At 41.1% G+C, this 24548-nt stretch overlaps 2 protein-coding genes across 4 annotated transcripts in view; one reads left to right on the forward strand and one right to left on the reverse strand.

Annotated features, from left to right (window-relative positions):
• Nucleotides 1–627: 627 nt before the first annotated feature.
• On the reverse strand, nucleotides 628–11391 carry Txndc9 (thioredoxin domain containing 9). 2 transcript variants are annotated; one of them, XM_040729276.1, is made up of 5 exons: nucleotides 11240–11391; nucleotides 9566–9771; nucleotides 7760–7878; nucleotides 4115–4369; nucleotides 628–1208 (listed from the first exon to the last, which is right to left on the reverse strand). In XM_040729276.1, exons 2-5 carry the CDS (start codon nucleotides 9752–9754, stop codon nucleotides 1091–1093), a joined length of 681 nt encoding a protein of 226 aa, XP_040585210.1. In that variant the 5' UTR covers nucleotides 9755–9771; nucleotides 11240–11391; the 3' UTR covers nucleotides 628–1090. The 2 variants fall into 2 exon arrangements, with proteins under 2 accessions (XP_040585210.1, XP_040585209.1); XM_040729275.1 differs by lacking the exon at nucleotides 11240–11391 and adding an exon at nucleotides 10983–11127.
• An 881-nt stretch (nucleotides 11392–12272) lies between these two features.
• The window catches only part of Eif5b (eukaryotic translation initiation factor 5B), a 41251-nt gene continuing 28975 nt past the window's right edge, over nucleotides 12273–24548 (forward strand). Inside the window, exons 1-3 of one of the 2 annotated variants that reach the window (XM_040729274.1) lie at nucleotides 12273–12509; nucleotides 23401–23526; nucleotides 23621–23702. In XM_040729274.1, coding sequence (XP_040585208.1) covers nucleotides 12475–12509; nucleotides 23401–23526; nucleotides 23621–23702 — 243 coding nt within the window. In that variant the 5' untranslated portion in view covers nucleotides 12273–12474. The remainder of the gene's footprint in view (nucleotides 12510–23400; nucleotides 23527–23620; nucleotides 23703–24548) is intronic. The other variant, XM_040729273.1, reaches the window with a different exon arrangement.

Below are 24548 nucleotides of genomic sequence, written 5' to 3' on the forward strand. Positions count from 1 at the left end.
TTTTCTGTCACTAGACCTTTTTGACACATTTTCATACTACCTTTGTGGATTTCTGAATGGCTCCCAACCTTTATCTTTAGACTACAGACTGTTTTTCTTCTTCTCATTCTTCTTTGATATGTCACAGAGGCAGCTTTGGGTCTACTGTCTACCCCAGAGCCTGTTGTGAACTTTCTTGTCTCTGATTTTGCTTTAGGTCTGCTCTGTCAGGGTAGCTGTTCCGATTTGCTTCCCAATTGTTTGTTTGTTTTTCGAGACAGGGTTTCTCTGTATTGTTTTGGAGGCTGTCTGGAACTCGCTCTGTAGACCAGGCTAGCCTCGAACTCACAGAGATCTGTCTGCCTCTGCCTCCTGAGTGCTGGGATTAAAGGCATGTGCCACCAACGCCTGGCTCATGCTTTAGCTTTTAGTTTTAGTTTTCAGTGAAAACTCACATAGCCAACACTGACGTGGGTGTTAGGAACCAAACCTGAGTTCGCTGCAAGAGCAGTTATGTGTGTTCTTAACCATCAAGCCATCTCTTCAGATACCTACTCAAATTTTTATTTCTTCTTAGATACTTTTTAGATGGTCTTATAACCTGAGTTTTCTGTTGGTATCAGCACATTCAACATGTTGCATCCAGAATACATGGGTAAATCTTTAATGGTTCCTGAAACACATTCCACCAATGACGTGAGGAGTCACTGACACGTGCACGTGGTACACCAGTAAATGTCATTCAACCTTTTCTACAGACAGCACTCATTAAATCCTAGAATAGGTGGCTGAATTCCTATTTCTAATTCAGTAGATTAAAAACACAACTGTGAGTGGTATAAAGATAGAAGAATTATGTTATGATAATATTAATCACAAAAATAGAGAATCCAGACCGTTTCCAAGTAACTTAAAATATCTGTTTCTCAAGTTATACATGATGGCCACAGACAAAATAGTAATTAATGATGCCCTTCCATGTGGTGAAGTAGTGTAAACGCTGGGATCTGAGTATCAGATGGTCAATGGGCCGAAATCAAGGGACTTTAGAAACACATTTAACTCTGAAGTAAGCAGACAGACAGACAGGTGGTTTACAAGTACAGCAAGTCTAGTCATCATCAGAATCAGAATCATATTTCTTTCCTCGGATAGTTTTCTTTTCCAGCTTTGTGAAGTTTGTCCCAAATTTCTTTTGGCTCTGAAACGGTGGCTCCATTAAACTTCCACTAAAAGTGAAACAAAGTTCAAGAGCATTTTATTTTTTTATGATTTAATACACTTGGGATGCTAGACTGTAAAACGTATTAATATTAAAGATTAATAGTTTCACACCTTACCTAACTGTATTAGATCAACATTTGAGTTTCTTGTGTCTCATGACCATCATCATAAACATTCTGGGGGTGATGGGATGGAGCCCTCTGTAAACTGAGCACCAGCATCCAGAGCAGACAGGGAAGAATGTTTCGGATGCCCTGACCCTGTGCTGAACCCATGCTAATGACAATGACAGGCCACAATGCTGAGTTTGTGTTCTTGCTGTGACTCTTCCTGTGTGGCACTCCAATGTTTACATTTCTACACACATTGGTAAAATCCACAGAAGGCACTATTGTCAGTCTGGAACTGGCATAAAACTTAAAATTTTTTTTCTTTTAAATCCTTTCAATGATGTTAGAGAAATAAATGATCAGATAGTTTTGTGTATGTGTCTGGGGAGTATTCCTGGCATCCAGATGCTAGTTTTGGAATATCATTTGCTAGGAAGGTATGGTGGCACATGCCTGTAATTCCAGTAGCCAGGAGGCTGAAGTAGAAGGACTGTGAGTTTGAGAACCATTTGGACTATATAGTGAGAGCCTGCCCTAAATAAACAGTAAATAAATGAATAAATCAATAAATGAAAAAAGGAGAGAAAAAAATTACCATTTGCCAGTGACAGAAGCACAATTTCTTTTCTAATTTTAGAGAGAGAATACAATATAAACTTTCCTAAAGCACTTTGCTTGGATCACAGCAGGAGGGTTCGAAGGATAACAGAGTCTTATAGACTGTAATCCACAGAATAAAATCATTCATAGCCCAGACTAATCACTCAATGGACAAGCAAATGGATGCAAGTGATACAAAAGTTCCTCATCAAATTGCCAGCTGGCACGATGGAGCAGTGTTCAACCTAGTGCTGTAGCATTAAAGAGAGTCAATCCATCTGAATGTGCCTAAGAATGCAGGCACTGACACCCTCCCAACCAGTCCTGATATGAGAGCGGAGTCTGATGCTGAGATACATACACAGACCCAAACTTGGGAACATCTGAGAAATTAACTAGCTTATACATTTAAAACTGTCAGCCTTGAAAAATAATTTAGAAACTGTTAGAGATACTAAATGCAATAACTAAGTGTGACACATTTTTTATACATGGAGAATAAAAGGATGGTGGCACATTTGAGTAGGTTCTATAAACTACATTAGTAACTGAACTGGGTGTATGCAAGAAAATGTCCTTATTCTTAGCAAATATACATTCAGAAATAAAGAAATATACTCATATGGTTCTGAAAACAATTTGTTACACATCCGGCATAAACATTTATAATGTGGGAATATGGTTAAAGACTATGTAATTCCTTTTGGTAGTTTGCAACTCAATTAAAATCTGAAATCAAAGTTGGGCATGGTGGCCGGGCATTGGTGGTGCATGCCTTTAATCCCAGCACTTGGGAGGCAGAGGCAAGCGGATCTCTGTTAGTTCGAGGCCAGCCTGGTCTACAGAGCTAGTTCCAGGACAGTCTCCAAAACAATACAGAGAAACCCTGTCTCAAAAAACAAACAAAAAAAAAGTTGGGCATGGTGGACCCCACCTGTAATCCCAGCACTTGGGAGGCAGAGGCAGGAGGATTAACAATACTGGACTAGAGAGTCAGACCTTGTCTCAAAAGACAACAACCAAAAGAAAAAAATGTTTGAAATAATTTCAACATGTAACAATTTGTTGGACAAATGTTAATGTATGTTAATATGAACAAAAAGAAATGGACTTCCATAGTAGAGGAATGATTCATTCATATTTAGTGAGGGGAAGCAGAGGAGAGAAAAAGGTGAGATTTTCTGCTTTGAAAGACACAATTTTCCTTGTCTTTCTCTTTTCCTTTTTTCTTTTTAAAGCAAAAATAGGCACAAAGCACAGCTGGTACTTTCAATTTGGAAGGGACAAAGCCATGCACACACACACACACACACAAATGGAAGCTGAATTTTAGCCTGTCCCACAAATAAGACCATCCTCCAGTTATGTAAGCATGGATGTATGAATGTCTATAATAAAAGTCTATTGCTTTAGCATGGTCTTTGGGGCTAGGAATTATTGTGCTGTGGTAGTGAGGCACACAGCTAGTTTATACAAGGTTTCACCTCAGTACTGCAAACATGAAATTACAAAAGTGTATGAGCACTTAGCAGTGTGTTTCATATTTTAATTTCATCACAAAGAATCACTTAAGTCAGTCATAGGTTGTGGAGGTAAGGCTTAGGGTATAACTAAGTGACAGAGGACTTGCCTAGCATGTGCAAGGCTCTGTGCTGAATCTCTTAACATCATGAAAAACAAGCCCCCCACACGCACCCAAAGGTAATCTATTCTGGAATGTCACTTTGGGTTTCCAAAATTAGTTTCAGTAACATTTCTTACGTTGAAAACTTCTAGGCTGCCTTCAAACCTCAGTTTTTAAAAATCTGTAAATTTGGTTTTGCTACAAGGTCACATTGTTCTATGCCTTAAAGAAATTTGGGCTTTTCAGTCAGGTGGTGGTGGCTCACGCCTTTAATCTCAGCACTCAGGAGGCAGAGGCAGGCGGATCTCTGTGAGTTCGAGACCAGCCTGGTCCATAAAAGCTAGTTCCAGGACAGCCTCCAAAGCCACGGAGAAACCCTGTCTTGAAAAAACAAACAAACAAACAAAAAGAAATGGGCTTTTCCCAAGCTGTCTACATCTTAGCCAACAAGATTTAATCTTATAAAATAAAATAAACCTTAACACACAAAATCAATCAATCAATCAATCTCAAAAACTACCACCTAGGTATTGTTTCAAATAAGCCTAGTTTTTGGTTTGTTTTTACTAAAGGTTACCTGTAGTTGATAACATCAGAACAACCAAGTCTCCACTCTAAAGTTTCTGTAGTGAAGTCATCTGTATTTCCTAGGTCGGTGAATCCAACAACATAGTCTTTCGTCTTGCCGTCTTTCAGGAGGGCTAGTGTGGGGATGACTTTGATCCGAAGTCTTTCACAGAGGAATGGTGCCTTTTCCACATTTAGCTTCAAAAACTTGGTTTCAAGATGTTTTTTGGCCAGTATTGCCAAATGTCTGTCTAGTATTTTACACCTGTAAGTTAACAGCAGAAAAAGTAAAAGCTAAAGGGAGCGTAAAAATTTTATAATTTTTCTGTTGAGTCTTAATTTTATGAGTTACTATATTTAGGATAAAAACAACAACAAAATACTAAGATCTTGGTCCCCTTATGAATGAATTTTTCCTGGTGTCTTCATAAGGATGAAGGGGGACAGATCTGAAGCTGACAGAATTCACAAGAGGCAAAAATTCAGCTGGTGTCACATTTGGAATTTAGGATTAAAAACTGGAGTCATAAGAGCTGAGTAGTGGTGGCTCACAACTTTAATCCCAGTACTCGGGAGGCAAAGGCAGGCCACAAAAGCAGGCTAATCTTTGAGTTGGAGGCCAGCATAGTCTACAGAGCAAATTCTAGGACAGTCTGGGCTACACAGAGAAACACTATCTTGAAAAACCAAAAACCAAAACCTCCAAAAACTGGAGTCACCAAGAACTCTTATCTGTTAAAGGTTATATAATACTCTTTAAGTATGGCTATGTGAGCCGGGCGTTGGTGGTGCATGCCTTTAATCCCAGCAAGATCGAGGCAGAAATAAGCAGATCTCTTGAATTCTAGGGCAGTCTGGTCTACATAGTGAGTTCCAGGACAGCCAGGACTATAGAGACCCGGTCTTGAAAAACTAAGATTTTAGAGATAAATGGTAAATGAACAAATAACGGGTTTTAAACAATGCTTTAAACAAACAGTAAATCTATATGTAAGGAATTTGTACACAAACCTACTCTATATTTTAACTGTAGAAGGAACCCATTTCAATTAGGTCTATGTACACCATTTGTTAATTAACATATTTTGCTGTTGCTTTGAGATCTTACTATGCAGCCCAGGCTGGCCTCAAAATTGTGCTCCTTCTTGCCTCAATCTCAAAAGCAATGAAATTACAGGTGTAGACCCCCATGCCTGTGATCAACCCAAGTTGTAAAACACTAATTTTAAGACGTGCTACATCTGTTTATACCATGGAACATTTGGTTAATGATGTAAGATGTGTTACATTCTTTTATGCTGCATTTGTTTAACTCTGTGAAGCTGTGTTACTGTGCCTGTTTGAAACATCTGATTGGTCTAGTAACAGCTGAGCAGCCAAAAGCAAGGCAGGAGAGAGAAACAGGTGAGGCTGGCAGGCTGGGAGAATAAATAAAAGGAGAACATTAGACAGAAAAAGACGCAAGAGCCAGCCACACACGGAGTCAGAGTGAAAATCAGATTACTGAAGTAAGGAGAGAAAAAAACCCATAGGAAAAAGGTAGATTGGGGAAATTTAAGTTGAAAAGCTGGCTAGAAATAAGCCAAGCTAAGGCCAGGCATTTATAAGAAATAATAAGCCTCTGTGTCATGATTTGGGAACTGAGTGGTGGCTCTCCCAAAGAATAAATAGTAATTAAAAAAACCAATTACAAACCTACTTTTTAAAAATCTAGCCCATCTTTAACTACAGCACTTGGGAGACAGAAGCAGGTGAATTTATCTCTAAATTCCTTGCCAGCCAGAGCTATCCAGCAAGAACCTGTGTTACAAAGTAAAGATTGTGACATGCAGGAAGCCCTAGATCCACTCTTGGACACCACAATAAACACCATCACCAAAAAACCAAAAACAAAATGCCTCCACAAAACAAATAAATACAAACATCCACAAAAATCCCAAACAACAACAAGAACCCAAAACATTTACTAATCCAGAAGCAGGGCTGGAGAGATGGCTCAGCAGTTAAAAGCACTGGCTGGTCTTCCAAATGACCCAGGCTCTGTTGCCAGCACCTACATGGTGGTGGTTCACAACCATCTGTGATTTCAGTTCCCGGGGATGCAATTTGGTTTTCTGATCTCTGTGGGCAGCAGGTACACATATGTTGCAAATGATATACATGCTGGCAAGACACATTTATACATATAAAGCAGAACAAATAAATCTAAAAATAAAATACAGAAGCACTAGTGATGTTCGTCTCAGGTTTAAAATATGGGTTCAGATTTCTTCTATTATTTAGTAGCTGAGTCACTTCATCTTTCCATTCAAGAAACTGAGAATTAGAAGCCATACCTCAAAGGGCCACTATAAACATTTGATTAAAAGATGTATAATCATGGATATAACAAATCTACTATCTCTTAGGACTCTGTGCGTTGTATAGAAAAGTTAATGGGATGGTGTGAATACTGTTTTCCCAGTTCGGCCTAGAGATGAGCACTCCAGTTGTTCAGTTTCCTATCCTTGAGATATATTTACTTGGCCTCCACTTTATGTGTCAGCATTTCTGCTCCAGAGCTAGTGACAGGCAAATGCTCCGCTTGTGTGAAGTCAACCATTGAGTAGAGGAAGACATATGACAAGTGAAGGCAGCATCAACCTCATCTGCCGCTGTCAGTGGGCCGCCTGACAGTAACTGCTGCAGGCTGGGACTTAAGGAAAGTGTTTACTGCTCTTCCACCTTCCTAATTTTTCTCAGTATTTGCTCTCATTATCTTAGAGAATGCATCTACGGCACTCAACCTCTGAGGGTGTTGATGAAGTGGGTGGGTTCTGAGGCTATGACAAAGGTCAGGTGGGCTACAGAAAAGAGAAGGCGGGGCTGAGATACAGCACGGGAGACAAGTTACCGGGCATGTCCATTTATGAAAGGCAGCACCCGGAAATCCTGTTATAATTCAGGGTCTGTTACCAGCTTTCCCAATTTAAAACTTCTGAAATCTTGCTAATTCTTAAACTGTTAATTTTTAAAGGTTGGCAACTAATCAGTTTTGAAGTGGGGGGAAAAAGCCCAACAACATACATACACATATACGAAACTTCCAAAATTGAGTCCTCTGTTTCAAAACATAACCTCTTGGGCTGGGAATGTAATTCAGTTGTAGAAGAGCCTAGGACATAAAAAACTTCCCCTCAAAAATATAACTTGGGGGTTCATGTGTGCTACTTTCTCTAAGGGGTTCATTAGATTCACAGATTGAAGTGCCCTTAGGAAAACTACTTCCAGTCAAGCCTGGCCGTTCCAATCACAATTCCAATGAAATGGTCATGTCACTATCTCCTTATCCAATTCCCAGCAAACTCACCAGTGAAAAAGCAATCACTTTAGTGTTTTGGTAAGAATTCTAAGATGTCATTAGAGTTACAGAGTGGAAACACAGTTGAGGAACAATAAACCATTCTCATAGGAATACTGACTTTTTTTTTTTTTTGGTTTTTCGAGACAGGGTTTCTCTGTGGCTTTGGAGGCTGCCCTGAAACTAGCTTTTGTACAACAGGCTGGCCTCGAACTCAGAGATCTGTCTGCCTCTGCCTCCTGAGTGCTGGGATTAAAGGTGTGTGCAACCACTGCCTGGTGAAATACTGACTTTCAAGGATGGAAGCAAAGTTACCTGAATGTGGTGTCTCTGTAGAAATGGCAAACCACCTTTTCACTCTCCTTGACTTCTTGAAAAAAGTCTCTCTCACTGGCAATTTCTCTGTATTCCCCATGTCCTTTAGAAAGCCATTCCTAATTCCAAGAGAAACATACGACCCAGCTGAAATGTCTTTCGGTGACAGTTGGTATTTTAAGTGTCCTAATCACTGTACTATTTTCTAAAGAAATCAATTTTATCTCATAGCAAAAAGCATTCCTTCCAGCAATTAACTTTTCTATGATTCTAGTGGCAGTCAAGGCAAAACTATTCTGTGGACATCTATGACTGCTCTTCATAGCATGGGTCCAATGAAGATAATATCCTGTCTTAGTAATTTACTTGCTTCATTAGAAGTTTCGCAGTAGGAATTTAGGTTTGAGAAACATAACACGAAAATACCCATTTAACTTTCATGTGTGTGCTCTTTAAACTAGTAAAATCAGGATCATTTGATCCAAATTATTACAAAAGGGTTTTTCTGATGCTAGGGACTGAACCCAGGACCAAGAGCAGGCTAGCAAGAGCTCTACCACGGAGACACACACACTCAGTTGTATACTTTATAAAGAATAATGTTCTTACAGGAAATTACGGAATGCTGAGAATGGAGAAATAGTTTTCTCCAGGGAAGAGCACACCGATTGGTTATTCAGTACCAAATGGTCAGCCTTTAAAATGTACATGTGAGTAACATCATATAGACAGAGCAGACTACATTTAGAAACACCATTTGTATATACACATATGCATGTAATAACAACGGACAAAAACAAAGGCCATGAATTTGAAAGGGAGCATATAGGATGGTTTGCAGGGAGGGGAAAGGAGGAGGAAATGATGGAACTATATTATAATCTCAAAAATAGGAAATACTTAAAAAAGACAAAACAAACCACCCCATGAAATAAACCTGTCAATTAGGAACCCACTGATCTCCTTCTGATAACAATCCCAAACAGGCAAGGGCTTCTAGACTAGCCATCAGTGAAGAGACTCCTCAGATGGAGAAATGTTCTACTCATGTGGTGTCCAGAGCCAAGGGAAGCCTCACATATAATTCAACTTCACAACCCAAAGCATGCACCCCTATTAACTCTTTCAGGCCCTTCCACCTTTCCCGTGGCAGAGACCTCGTCACCTCAACTAGAGGCTCACTATGCTTGGCTAAAAACTAAAAAAAGGAATAAAAAGAAAGGAAAAAAGAAACAACGAAGGCAAAAGTTTCAATACTCTTCCCACCATTCACTGAACTAGAACTTGAATGACCTTTCTGAGCCTTCATTTTCTCCTTTGTAGTGGGTGTGATAAAACAATCACCTCACTGAGTTTTTGTGAAAACGACAACAGAACCGGGTGGTGGTACACGCCTTCAATTCCAGCACTCCTGGAAGCAGAAGCAGGCCAGTCATGGCTGCACAGTGAGTTCCTGCCTGCCACCTCCTCGCCTCCAAAAAAAGACAATTTAATAAAAATGCACAAATGCTTAAGCACTTAGAAACATCTTCTCCCATGGAACTACTGTGGGTCTTCAATTTGATATGTGGACCCTAAGCTTGGTCTGAAAGAGAAGTTTTAATTTCTCTTTACATGTCAGCTCCTCAATTAAATGTTACATCTTGCCTAAGTTCCCTCAAGTTTTATTCCTGGGAAAACATTTAACAGTGATAGAGAGTTCAATTCAGAACACCCTGCAAGTGAGGAGGGACGGCCACGTGACAGCACAAGGTAGTCAGGAGCACAGTGCCAAGGCCTTTTCAGGGAGCAGGTGGGAGGGGTTACTTGTTTCTGCTGCTGGGCCTTCCTGAGTGCAGCCAGCCTCTTCTCTTTGAGGAGTTCCAACTCATCTTCACCGATCTGATCCAGTTTCTGAATTTCAGAGTCCAAGTGACTTTCCACGAGCTTAGCAGCCTGGAGGAACTGGTTCTCTAGGACCTCTGAGAACATGTCGATGGACCCATTACCTTCCATTGTTAACGGTCCTGGTTCTGGGAGAGTCACAAAAAACAAGCATTACCTTTACACTTGGGGGGGGTTGTTGTTGTTTAAACACAGTGTCTTGGTAACAGGGCTTGAGACCTTAACACAGTAGGTGTCATGTTAGAGACACCATTCTGACCTTAGAGTCTAGCATGTAGGTTCCCACCACCTGCTGAAACGGGAACAAAGACCCAGTCCATCAAAGACCCGGTCCATAGTTCCAGGATCCAGGGAAGTCCCTAATTGTACTGACTTCCCCTATGGCTTCTGTAAGTTTTAGCCATTTTTTTTTTCATGGACACTGCCATAAGGAGTTTCCTTTCTATACTTCCTCAGAATTATCTTAACAAAAACAGCTTTACAGGAGAGAAGTTTATATGCATTGGAGTCCAGGAAGTGAGGCAGGTACAGAAGACATGCGTCCAACCATAAGCTGAGAGAAATGGATAACTACATGCCTGTGTCCAACCTCCTCTACACCGACTCTAGGATTCCAATTCCGGGAACAGAACGGTGCTGCACGAATGGGCAGGTCTCCTTTCTTTAATTAAAGCAAACAAAACCATCCCCACTCCCCCAGCCATGCCCACAAGCCAACCCGATCTCACAAACATCACAAAATCATGTCACAAACAAAATTAGCCTGGGCATGGTGGCTCAAGGCTGTCACCTTAGCTCTCAATGGCAGAAGCATACGGATCAGGAATTTGAGGCCATCCTTGGATATACATAGAGCCGACAGAGGTCAGTCTGGGCTACATAAGACCATCTTTTTTTTTTAAGACCATCTTCAAAACAACAAGAAAAAACCCCCAAAACTTAAACAGCCTCTAAACCCCAACTGTCATCTCCTCATAAATACTACACGATTGAAAAGAAGCTGTTATTTCTAAGATCCCTACCTCCCGCAAGAGAAATGTAAGAACAAGGCTCTCCACTCGGGATGAAATGGCCGGACACCAAACAAGATCGTTAGAAAAATGACATGATCTGAGCATAGCACTCGCTTATTCCTGGGGCTTTTACATTTAAACTCGGAGCTTCACGATACCACAGGCGCCAAGGGCTGCGCTAGATTAGGCGGTGGTGGAGGGGTAAGGAAATAACTTTCTATTTGTTGAGCCAGCTCGAGTATTATTCTTACCGATGAACCGGAGGGCTGACATGTAGCCATTTAACTCCCCTACAAATTCCTACCCGAAACCCTAACCCCATGTACCTCTCAGTAGCTTCTCTGCCACTCCCGGCGCTCCGGAGACAGGTGGAGCAGTTCCGGGGAACGCGATTTCGCACCACCTGGGGCGCATGCGTCACAGCCTCCCGGACGCAGGCGTCACAGTCTCCGGGGCACAGACAAGGCAGTCCCAGCCGCGCCCTCCCCCCGACCCCGCCCGTCCCAGCCGGATGTGCAGCCGTGATACGTCCTTCAACACTGGAAAGCGGCGGCAGGATTTGTCACAGCATCCTATGCTGTACCTGGGCTATTGGGGATGCCCACGAAGGGAGGAAGTAGCAGATCAAGAATACCGATCAGGTTCACGCAGGTTTCAGCCTCGCAGCGGTTGTTAGGGGCGGCGAAGGTTCTATCGATTCTTCCTTTTCATTGGCTAACGTCCTCTCGCGATATAATGTGAGACAACCGCAGAAGGGGCGGCGGGCAGTGACGAAAGCCTCGGAGAGTGCGGCTCTCCTCCGCCACCCGGAACTACAAGATTCCGGACCTATACTGGGGGGAGGGGTAACGACGGGATGAATGAGCGCTAAGGATACTGGGAATTATAGTTTTTCTTTTGCACAGGGTGCGCGTCAGCACTCGCTATGCTCCCTCGAAATGAGCCCGATCTTGCGCCTGAGCGACCATGGGGCTTCATTTCCTTTTGAGTTTAATAGTTTCCAAAGTTAAAGTGTAGCTCACAGTGCACTATAACTACGTGAATCACTCTAATAACATCGCCCAAAACCAGATGGAGAACATTTTCACCAGAATTTTCCCTCCTGACTTCCTTGAACACATGCATTTTTAGAACTTGCTCATATGGAGATAAATATTGTGGGATCGGTCGCTGTACCCTTGTGTCTTTTCCCTTAAATAAATGGACAGAATGTTACTAAGTGTTATACCCGAGTGTTACTGAGGGGGACCTATTATTTTGTTGTTGTTGTTGTTCTGGGTGTATGTCCCTCGGGAACTCCGGGAGGCTCATCATTGGCTCCTTGTGGCCCCGGAATGAATGAACTTCCTGCAGCTGAGGAAATGCAGGATCGAGGGAATTTTCAGTACCAGCCCCGAGTCGAATGCCAGCCCCGGGGAGGGTGCTGACGTGAGACGTGAAAAGCATCATTGTCGACAGTCCTCCAGGTTCTAGAATCCCGGAGCTGCGGGGCGTCGGTGCGCGGCAGTCCCTGGCGGCTAGGGGGCGCTCGGGTTCCCACCTGGCCGGCGGGCCAACTGAAGACGCTCTATCCGAAGCGCCGCTCTCGATGAGCCGCGCCCTGCGTCCCCACGCCGAGGCGGCGGGGCGATGCGCTTGCGTACTGAGGTCTCACACCATATGTGCCCTGTCCCAGTGCGCGGGTCTGTGGAGAGCCGGGTGCGAGAGGCGGCGGCGCGAGGTGGACGGAGCCGAGCGGGCATTCGAGTCAGCAGGGAGACAGTGCGTGTGTGAGACACCGAACCGAGAGGCCGGATCCGCGAACGCCGCTGACAAGCGATGGGGAAGAAACAGAAAAACAAGAGCGAAGACAGGTAGGCAGCGGGGCTCGGGCCGGGGGTCCGCCGGGAGTCGCGCGGGGCGCGGGGCCCTGAGTGGGCGGGCCTCGGTCGGGACGCGTCCCGCGGCTGCGGCTCCGGCCTTTGCCCGCTTCTCAGGGGCTGTGGGGCTCGGCAGTGGTTTGGGCGTCCGGTGTAGGGCCAGGTTCGGGCGCTGTTAACCCAGGCCTACGGCCCAGGTGGGTGCGAGCCGGGCCCCCTGAGCTCGGGTGGGGCGAGCCGGGAGCTGCCCTCTCGCCGCCTCTGGCCCCGTGATCGCCTCCCGGAGCGGCTCGGGAACTTCGGAGTTGCGGAGAGGTAGCCCAAGCGGCTCCCTCCTCCTGGGTGCCAACTTGGAAATACTGCTGGGGATATTTAAAGTGCCGGTTGCACCGACTCCATGCTTGCTGGCTTTCCATCTTCCGGCCTGTCTTTTGGCTTGTTTCTTGGCTTGCTAGCACTTCCCTTAATAAAGGAGGAGGCGAAGAAACCAGTCAGGGTCGCTTTTTTCTAACAACTTAAAAAAAAAGCCTTTTCCAGGGAAAGGAGTGTGTGATGATGAGTTGCTCAGGCGGAGGTTTGGGGAGCAAGCCTGTGTGTCACGTTTAAGTCCTTTCACCCTTTTCAGTTGCGTTTACCTCCTAGGACTCGGCTACCATCTGTTTATTCCTTTTCATCTTTACGCAGTAGCCGTTCAACTTAGCTTAAAACACCAGAGGTTTTAAACACCGAAGACAAAACCACGTCTGTGGCAGTTCATCGTCGTGGCTCACGCAGACGATGTTTTTGAAGTTAAAGTTATTAACTGTAAGTTAGAATACTAAGTTTACTTCGAAGTTGGCTAGCTGATGAGTAGAAATAAATAACGAGTCTTGTATTTCGGTTTTAGGTCTGTCGGAAAACGTAAGCTGGTTTGGAGAATAGGATTTGGGTTTCTTGTGACAGGCAAAGTTGGAGCTTGTGAAGAACAAGTTTTTTTTTTGTTGTTTTTTTTTATAGATTTAAATACCAGCATTAAGATTGGAAAGAGCAGAGAGGGAGCTGTAGAGCAGGGAAAACTGTGCTTCCTATAGAATGCAGGCAAATGTGCTTCTCAAAGAATTGCCTGAAAGTCACCGTTAATCAGAAAAGGAAAATAGAAAAAAATAAGCAGAATTCTGGGTGGTGTAGTTAGTGAAACACAAATTTCTGAACCTTTGATAGGATTTTTGGATACATGGGTTACATTTTCTTTTCCCCCTGAGAAAAAAATTGAGTTCTGTGTATTAAAGCCCCACATGTATTAAAGCCCCACATGCCCTTTACCTGTCTGCAAACATTATCATCTTGTGGCCAGTTCTGTATTACCCACTTGTTGGGTTCTCTGAACCATAAGAGGCCTTTCCTCTGTAAACCCATCAGGTGTATCTGAAAGATAAACAGTAGCCCTGGGGCACCACAGAAATCGAGACTACAGTCACAGCCCTGTTAGCTCTAGGAATAGGAGTTGGTTTCTTACCAATATCCAGCTAGTTTCTGTTTTCCCTGCTAGCCTTTTCTAAGTTGTTAAACAGTCTCTCACATAGCTTTGACCTCCAAGACTACCTTGAACCCCTGGATTCTCTTTCACTTCTTAAACTCTGCAATTTCAGGAATGGGCTATACACATTTATATTATTCCGTTTCCAATTTTTACTTACTTTCCAGGCTCTTTAACAATGGAGAAAAGCCATTGGGAGGGGAGATAAGAATTTTTGTCGGTTTTAGTGAAGATTGTTACCAAAAGATTTCCACAGGTGGTGCAAAGAGCCACTTGTCAAATGGTTACTTAGTAAACAGATAGTGGAGCTGGTCCCCCCCCCCCACAGGATTTCTCTGTATTACTTTGGAGGCTGTCCTGGAACTTGATATGTAGACCAGGCTGGCCTCGAACTCACAGAGCTGCGCCTGCCTCTGCCTCCCAAGTGCTAGGATTAAAGGTGTGAGCCTCCACCACCCGATTCCCCCTCCCCTTTTGAGTAATCTGTTATTTATTTTTGGCTCATCTTGAAGGGAAATGATAGCAGTGTAGTTTCAAAACGTTAATTTCCCTGTTCCAGTGTGGCGTTTCTGTTGCATGTTGTACCACTTTGCTGAGGCCTTGCTTAGGTGCCTTTCAGCTTGTACTAGGAAGTCTGGTGCTTTGCCCTTATGACTAGAATTGCCTGGCTTTTAGAAGACTTTTATCTCTCATATGAGCTGTTGGGGTTGAAGAAGGGAGTTTCACAGCTTTGCAAGTTTGCTTTTTTTTTTGTGTATATTTAAATCATACTCTTATCTTAAAATTTCTTTTTAAAGGGACAGGAATGAAGACTAGAAAAAGTCTAAAAAATGTTCTGTTTGGGGATTCATATTTTTTATAAGCTGCACTATATCTGGTTTTAGGTTCTTCTTGAGGAATCCTGGTTTAGAGAGTTTGTGTCATCACACCTGAGGCTTCTCCCAGGCTCTGCTAAGCCAGCATGTTTCTGTCCAGGCAGAAGTAGGTGAGAAGTGAACAGCTGCAGGGCAGATTGTTCTTGTCCAGGGTCTTATGCTTATCCTTATTTTAACTTTTAGCCATTCAGTATTGGGTTTCAATTCATCTGTTTTGTTTTGTTTTGTTTTTTGAGACAGGGTTTCTCTGTAGCTCTTGTAGACCAGGATAGTTCCGAACTCACAGAGATCCGCCTGCCTCTGCCTCCTGAGTGCTGGAATTAAAGGCGTGTGCCATCAACGCCCGGCTGGGTTTCAATTAATCTTGCTCATCTGATTTTATGTATGGTATATATTTTATTATGTTAGCAGCAGAGATGGTTAGGCTATTTTATCTGTATCTTTGAATTCTAGAATTCTATTTGGGCTTGTGTAATTCTGAGAATGAGCTTTCCTATAAGGTGTTTAGCAAGTTTCTTTGGTTCTTTTTTTTATTGACTGAGGAAATGTGATGAGACAAAAGGTAGGATTCTGTATTCACCAATGAAACAAAAGATGAGGCAGTGTTTCCATTTATTCATATAACCTTCCCTGTCATCCAGTTTTCATGTCGCTAGTGTATGGGAAAGTGCATGCTTCAATGGTAGCCTGTTATTTCTGTGTACAGTCTAGTGGATGGTCTCTCCCAGATTATCTGTTAAGGGAACAAGGATCAGGTTATCTGCCTTTTTAAGAAAAAAACTAGCCGGGAGCTGGTGGCGCACTCAGGAGGCAGAGGCAGGCAGAACAAAATCAAACCAAACAAAAACAAAAAAAACTATTAATTTTTTCATCCCCCCCAATATATTTGAAGATAATAACTAAGTATTGTAGATTTTTCAGTTTAGGAGTCTTGTCTATTTACCTTAATTAATGGAATCAAAACAACCTCTTCCCAAGCTCCCTAGTTACAACCCCCTCCTAAATACAGAGGGAAGGAAAAAAAATTATCTTATTTATCCGGAAATCAACTATCATGGAAGTCTGGGAAGTTAGGATGTTATTTAGGAAACAGGTGTTTGGGAGCCAGTGTGTTAAAAAGCCATCCTTTGCTTTTAACTACCAATGTTGCTCTGTAATTATAGACCCACAAGATTCCTCCCTTGTGGGTGTTCTGCCTGTCATATACAGTACCTAACCTTAGATGATGCTTTAGTACCAGGCATTCATCCAGCCAGGTATAGTCAGGTTGACAGGATGTCTGTGATAGGAGGAGGTGGTGGTGGTGGTGGTGTTGGTGAGCACCTTTAATCCCTACTTCAGGCCAATCCTCAGGCTGGGTTGGAGGAGTTCATTTCTCAGCACCCATGACAGGTGACTTACACTTACTTGATGCCTTTAACTCCAGCTCCTGGGGATCCAATCCTCTTCTGACCTCATGGGGCCCTGCACATCACTCAAGGGCATACCTCCTTCCCCCAATCTACATAAAACTGAAGTAAAATGGAAACTGTTTAAGGAATTTGTTCCAGAAAGATCTGTGGTTGTGGGGCATTATAGTATAAAGCCTTCTCTAAAAGTTGAACATCTTTAATGGGAAAAAGTCTGAAATCCCAGGCACTTCAAGAATCCAAAGTTTTCAGTACGAGCATACCACATATAGAAGGTTCCACATTTAATTTCATGTAATGTGTCATAGTCCAAAAAAGGTGTGCCCCAAACAGTGTATAAATTTGCCTTCATACTTGTGTGTTTAAGATATATACGAAACATAAGTGAGCTTAGTATTTAGATTTGTGTAGCATCTCCTTTTGTGTGTGTTCAGATACTGTAAAATCTGAAATTAAATTTTTTCTGGTCCTGGCCTTTGGATAAGGAGACAACCTGTAGCTTCCATAGAATGATTCAGCAATCCATTCTTACTTGCCTATATTTCAACTGTTTTTTTTTAAATAGTTTATATTTGTTTAGGTGGTAATAAAAAGGAAAACTGTGCATTCTAATAATTTTCTTGGCTTAGGTTTTAAAATTTGTTTAAAATTTTATTTATGGGTTCATAAGTGAGAGTGTGCGCCTCAGAGGCCAGAATAGAGCATTGGATCTGCCGTAGTTGGAGTTACAGGTGCCTTTGAGCTGCCTGACATTGGTGCTAAGAGTTGTCTCTGGTCCTCTACAAGACTATAAGCTCTCTTAAACCCTGAGCTGCCTCTCTAGCCTCTCAAGTGAAAGCAAATGACTTAACTTGTGCCTTGTAGCAGATAGGTTCTGTTAAGAGATTACTGTAAGCCGGGCGGTGGTGGCGCACGCCTTTTAATCCAGCACTCGGGAGGCAGAGGCAGGCGGATTTCTGTGAGTTCGAGGCTAGGCTGGACCGACAGCCTCCAAAACAATACAGAGAAACCCCCCAAAAAAAGTAACCCATAGCCTTAGCTTTATTTTTTTAATAATATCCCTTGTAACATGAAGTTTATGTACTTTTTGTCTTTAATCCATGTGGTATGATTTTTCTTTTTTTTTTTTTTTTTTTTGGTCTGCTGAATCAGTTTTGCAGTTATGAAACAGATTGATCTTACTTAGTTGTGGTTTATAGAATTTAGTTGATGTTACTAATTGTCTTAGTTACTGATCTATTGCTGTGAAGAGACACTATGACCAAGGCAACTTATAAAAAGAAGCATTTAATTGGGGGCTTGCTTACAGTTTCAGGGGATGAATTCATGACCATCATGGTAGGGAGCATGGTGGCAGGCAGGCATCATGCTGGAGTTGTAACTGAGAGCTTACATGTTAAGACAACGATAAACAGAGAAGGAGGGAGGAGAGAGCGACAGGACAGACAGACAAGGCCTGGTTTGAAACCTCAGTCCATTCCTAGGAATACACCTTCTCCTTCCCAAAACAGTTCCACCAACTAAGGACCAAGCATTCAAAAATATGAGCCCATGAGGGTCATTCTCATTCAAACCACAGTACCAATGAGCACATCTTTTACTTTTAACCTTTATATAGTTGATTTAAGTCTGTCATTTGGCAAATAAGTTGGATTAAAAATTAATTTTGACACTGTGTCTCTTTCGTTGTTAGTGTTTGTTTTGAGACAGGATCTTGCTATATAGAGCTAGCAAAGTACTAGCTATGTAGCTCAAGCTGAGCCTCAGTCTCAAGGGTGTTAGGATTGTAGATCTGTATCACCACATCTGGTTGATAACATCTGTCACTTAACATTGCTTGTGATTGAGGATTTGAAGTCATGATTCCTTCTACATTTTGACCAGCAGTATGCTTACTGCATATGCAGCTGTGGTCCTTTAAGATTGTAGAACAGAGAAGTTCCTTACTCTTAGTGTGTTTGTAAACATCACTGGTCCAAACTGTAGAGCTGCCAGCCATACAAAAGTAGAGCATGTATAATTCTGTATGTGTATAATAGTGCATGATAAATTCCTGCTACTGGGTTATGTATTAATGTATTACAGGTTTTACTACCTTAACAAGTATTTTCCCCCCAGTCTTTCCTTTTGTTAAGGTTGGATGTTATCTTCCTTAAAAGTCATTTGTAGTTCTGAACTTAGAAATACTGGCATATAGATGAATTTTCTGTTGTTCTTGTAGAACTTTAATTTGCTCTCATAAAAATAGTTGTTAACAGCCAACAAAAGTTGTAAAATAAAATATTGGGGCTCCATTACCTTCTCAAGTTCTAGAAATTGAGTCAAAATATTCTTGTGTCTCAGAAGAATTTATTTTTTTACTTTTTTTTTAAATTTTCAGTGCTGGAGATTAAACCTAGGCCTTGCCCTGGCTAAGCAAGTGTGCTACCACTGAGCTACATCCCTAACTCACAACTTCAAAAAGATAAAAATAAAAATTTAGTGTTCCATTGTAAAAAAAAATATTCAAATACATAGAAAAGCAGTGGCATCAGAGTAATGAACTCCTGTACAGGGTCTCATTCTTTAGTTCTGGCTGCACTTGCTCTCACAGCAGTTTTGCTACCTAAGCTTGCCTAATACTAGAATCACAGGTGTAGGCCACCATAGCTGATATCTTTTTAAAATGCTTTCCTGTATAACACAGAACACTCACCCTATCCAGGAAACGTACAAGGTTCTCTATTTCCAGTTCATCTTAAGAATAGCTTTTCATATTTGGTTTATTTGAACATCTAAATGAATTTATATTGTGTTCCCTTTTGTAGCTTATAACTTTTAAAAGTTACAATGGAATTATAGGCAACTGACTAAAATTATTACTAGTTTTTACTATTTTCTTTTTAATCTCAGCCTGTTATAATGGAGGAAATGGGTCAAGAAGCCTCTCAAGTGTCAGTTGTGCTCTTCACTGTTTAACACAGTGCAAACTCTTTGCTTCTATGTGCAAACCTATAAACTCACTAGTCAGAATGACGAAGAAACTATATTCATTTCTCCAAGTGGTATGAACACATAACATTTTGTGAAAATGTTTGAGATGAAATTCATTTAGGGTTGTGTAATCATCTTTGGTGTAGATCCAAAATGGTTGCCCTGAAAAGAGATCCTCTGCCCAGTACACAGACATTTCCTTTTCTCTCCATTGATTCCTATACTTTGATTATGTATCTCTGGATATTTCATATTCATGGAATCATACCATGTAGTGTGACGTTTTGTATCTCAGTTTTTTTATTTGAGTGTAGTATTTTGGAATTTGGTTCATCCAGGTTGTAGATTACATCAGTGGCTCATTTATGCCTGAATAATACTCCTTTGCTTGAAGTATATATATGGGTTCTGTCCATTGGTGGGCCTTCTTTTGGTTAGTGTACATAATGCTGATAGGGACATTTGTTTATAGATGCTTGTCTGAACACCTGTTTTCAGGTTGAATATCTAGGCATGAACTTGATAGGTTATAATAATTTTCAGTCTCGAGTTGTTCTCTAAGTACCTGTACCATTATCAGCTATGTTTAAGGGCTATAGTTTCTTAATATACTTGCCAACAACTTTATATCTTCCCTCCCTCCTTCCTCCCCTCTTTCTTAAGTAGCCAGCTTTAGTGGCTGTGTGTAGTGGTGGCAGTGGTTGGTTAATTGTGTGTTTTTTGTTGTGACAGGGTATAGCTCATAATGCCTTGGGACTCTAGGTCCTCTTGCCTCAGCTTCCTGAATGCTGGGGTTACAGGTGTTTGTCACCATGCACAGTTTCCATTGTGGATTTGATTGTCATTCTGTTCTGTTGGATATTGTAGATCTTTGGACACAAGTCTTTGGGAGTGCTTGGTCCAATTCTCAGTACTGTCTTTTCTGTATCTTTTCTTTGTTGTTTTGTTTTGTTCAAGACAGGGTTTCTCTGTGTATCTTTGGCTGTCCTGGAACTTACTCTGTAGACCAGGCTGGCCTCAAACTCACAGAGATCTGCCTGCCTCTCTGCCTCCTGAGTGCTAGGAGTAAAGGCGTGCACAACTATGCCCAGCTAGATTTCAGTATCTTGTTGATATTGGTAATTTGACCAAACCTGTATTGTCAGGTTTCTACTCTGTGAAGTTATTCTATTCTTTCCATATTTAGTCTGTGGAAGGAAGTCATTGTGCAAGGCCCTCAGTATTAGGAGTGGGAAATTATGTTCTTTCCCTTGGATTGTGGAGTTTTATATAGTTTATTTAGCCTTTATCTCTCAGCATGGACTAGTAGCTATTATTGCTTTTCCTTCCTTCCTTCCTTCCTTCCTTCCTTCCTTCCTTCCTTCCTTCCTTCCTTCCTTTTTTTTTATTTTTTGCTTTTTTTTTGAGACAGGGTTTCTCTGTGGCTTTGAAGGCTGTCCCAGAACTAGCTCTTGTAGGCCAGGCTGGTCTCGAACTCACAGAGATCGCCTGACTCTGCCTCCCAAGTGCTGGGAATAAAGGCGTGTACCACCAATGCCCGGCTGTATGTTTTCATTTTTTAATAGTACCTTCTTCAGAAGTATTTAATTTTAATAAAGTTGTCGTTTTTCTCTCATGGCTTGTGCTTCTTGTGTTTTGTCTAAAACCTCATTGCCAAGTCTCAAGATGTTTTGATGTTTTGTTTTCCTCTTTTTGTACAGCTGAAAAGGAGTTTTTGTTGTTTAGTTGCCTTTCCTTTTCTGTCATGGATTAGGTAATTAGGTGTGTATAGGTCTATTTCTAAGATGTTCTATTGGCAATATGTTTTCTTTTGCCTCATAGCATCCTGCCTTGATAGCGTCATTTTATGTCTTAATATTAGATAATGAATTCTCCAACTTTGCTCTTTAGTATCTTACTATCCTAAGTTGTTTGATTATACATATATACATTGACTGAGTGTAGTAATGCTTGTAATCCCATCTACTTAGAAGGCTGAGTCAGGAGAATCACAGGTTTGAGACCACCCTGACGTGAACTGTGCACAGTGAATCCAAAGTTTTAAAAATAGGAATGGGCTTAAAGATGCATGGCATTGTGTTCAATCCCTATTATATATTGAAAGAACACTTTAGAAGTGTTCAGGCTAAGACTTAGTCTATTGTACTTGAGAGATATAGCTATGTTTACTGAAAAAAAATCAAGCTAAATTATTTCCTATCTTTTTTAGGAAGACAATATAATTAAGTTTGAGCTTGTCACTGAGGGGATGTTTTCTAATGTGGCCTTTGTGCTTATCACATTTAAGCTTCGCTTCATAAAATTGACTAGTATGTATAGCAATTGGTTATCACAATGCTCCATGTTTGGTAAACATTCAGAAATTATTAATCTTTTGTGATTAGCCAATAGAAGTCTTTTAGACTTGATACCATACAAAGGTAGTTATTTGTACTATTATTGTAGGGTTATTTGTTGATGAATACTCTGGAATGATAGGAGAAACAAAGAAAAACCCTCATGTTCTTTTGATGGGACAAATATAGTTTATGTGAGGACTGGCAATATTTTGGAAGTGAAGTACCACACTTCAACCTTCTTTTCTCTTACTTTTCAGAAACTCTTGTGGTGTGAAATTGATAGACGTTCCTTTAAGGCAACGAAGGCCTTAGATTCTCATTATCTGATGTGACATGAACATATTCTTTGATTCTCTATTCCCTTTTATATACATATCTTAATTCTCTTCAACTGTTCATAAAAACATTAAGTTTATTTCTTGATTTACAGTTTGCTCTCCTCTAGTAAGTTTCTTAAAGTAAAATTCTCTATTGTTGATATTTTGTTAGTCTTTTCATTGTATAGGAAGAAAATTTATTTTTCTTCAAAAGTTTTCCTTACCAAATTAAATAATATATATAAGGTGTTCCTCTGTTTCATAAATCTTTTAATGTCTTTAAAAAATGAATTGTAGCCGGGCGGTGGTGGCGCACACCTTTAATCCCAGCACTCGGGAGGCAGAGGCAGGCAGATCTCTGTGAGTTTGAGGCCAGGCTGGACCGATAGCCTCCGAAACAATACAGAGAAACCCTGTCTCATAAAAACCAAAAAAAAAATTGTATTTTATATGTATAGGTGTTTTGCCTGCATGTATGTCTGTACATCCCATGAGTCCCTGTGTTGGAGGAGGCCAGAAGAGGGCATTGGATCCTTTGGAATTGGAGTTACAGATGGGTGTTGGGAATCCAGGTTCCTTGGGAAAGCAGCCAGTGTTGTTACTGCTGAGCCATCTCTCTAGCCCCCATCTATTGATGTCTTAATGGACCATTCAAGTGAATTTAACATACTGTCTTGTATTGTACATTTCAGAATAACTGGCCTTGGTTTTCTGTAGATTTTAACTTGCCTGGCACTTTGGCTACTCATAAATAAGATAGGTGAGGACATTGTAAACTGGAGTCAGAAATGTGAAAGATTGAAAGTAGGTTTGGTTCTGGATTGGGCCTGTGTGTGTGTGTGTATGCTAAGTGTTTTATTTAGTAAACCATATTTAACTCATGTAAACTTATATGTGCAGTCATGTTTCCTTAAGGTATTCTAGTTTTCTCAACTAGTAATATTAGATAATAGAGTAGTTGGTTTTTCAAGTTCTTCTGAACTCTGTAATTTTTGCTGTTTTAAGTGAAAAATATATGAGTCCAAATGCTTAGTTGTAGATAATAGCCAAAGAATAAGGTCTGTTTTGGTTCTTTTGTGTTTTATAAAAATAACTCGATTCAGGTGTGTGCCTGCAGACAGACAGTCAGACAGACAGACAGACAGACAGACACACACACACTCTCTCTCTCTCTCTCTCTCTCTCTCTCTCTTATTATCTATGGGAGTTATTTCTTTTCATTGCCTAGGCTGTTTGCTCATTTGTCTTAAGGACTTTATTATACATTCTGGCTTTAGTGTACTGACCTTTATGGAAGAAGACAGATTTTGATAAGTGAGTGACCATGCTGTTGTGATAGAACTTGATGAGTGTTTCTCTGTCTGCTAATATGTGCAAAAATATCAAGGGATCTGTGTAAGGGATCTGGTAGATTACTTGCTGTTGAGTAACATTTTGGTCTTTGTTTTCATTTAAGTACCAAGGATGATATTGATTTTGGCGCCTTGGCTGCAGAAATAGAAGGAGCTGGTGCTGCCAAGGAACAGGAGCCTCAGAAATCAAAGGGGAAGAAGAAAAAGGAGAAAAAGAAACAAGACTTTGAGTATGTTTTTAAAAGCATTCAATTTTTCATATCTTGAGTATTAGAGTCATCTAATGATTCCAGTGCTTCAAAATGTGTTTTATTCCTTTTCTAGTGAGAATGATATTCAGAGAGAACTGGAAGAATTGTCTCTGGAAGCCCAAGGTATCAAACCTGACAGAGAAGCTGCAGTAAAGGTGAAAGATGTTACCATTCATGTCTCCTGCTCTATGTTTTCTTCCTAGTGATGTTTTGTGAGTTACATGAGGAATCCTGTGATTGTACACATGTTAATAGTTTCTACAAAACAGGTCAAATGGAGGAATCAGGTTGTCTGAAAGAAGCAATATTCTTTAAAACCTTTGTTTTGACAGATAGAAACACACTTTTGGGAATCTAGAGGTACTTTTTTTTTTTTTTTGGTTTTTTTTTTGGTTTTTTTGAGACAGGGTTTCTCTGTGGCTTTGGACGCTGTCCCGGAACTCACTTTGTAGACCAGGCTGGCCTTGAACTCACAGAGATCCGCCTGCCTCTCCCTCCCAAGTGCTGGGATTAAAGGCGTGCGCCACCAACGCCCGGCTCGGGAATCTAGAGGTATTTAATGTTGTATTGCTTTGATAAAATTAGTACATTTGGTGACAGTGATAACATTTCCCATCTCCACTTTCAGTTTTCTATGTAATTTTTTGTTATTGTTGTAGGGTACACATGGATTGAGATGTATGGTGAATCTGAGTTGTACAACAGCTCTACACTATTTTCTGTTGGTGTGGTTGTGTTTTTTCTTTTGTTTTAGATTTAATATTTTATGTGTATGAATGTTTTGCCTGCATATATGTATATGCACTATGCCTGTCCTTGAGAGGGCATCAGATCCCTTGGAGCTGGAGTTAGATGGTTGTGAGCTGACATGTGGGAACCTGGATCCTTTGCAAGAGCAACAATTGCTCTTAACTGCTCAGCTGTCTCTCTTGCCCCATACTTTTTATATTTATAAAACAAGATAAAAAAAAAATCATGCTTTCATGAAGTGTATTTTTAAA

This window comes from Mesocricetus auratus, unplaced genomic scaffold, assembly GCF_017639785.1.
Source record: "Mesocricetus auratus isolate SY011 unplaced genomic scaffold, BCM_Maur_2.0 Super-Scaffold_100021, whole genome shotgun sequence".
Lineage (NCBI taxonomy): Eukaryota > Metazoa > Chordata > Mammalia > Rodentia > Cricetidae > Mesocricetus > Mesocricetus auratus.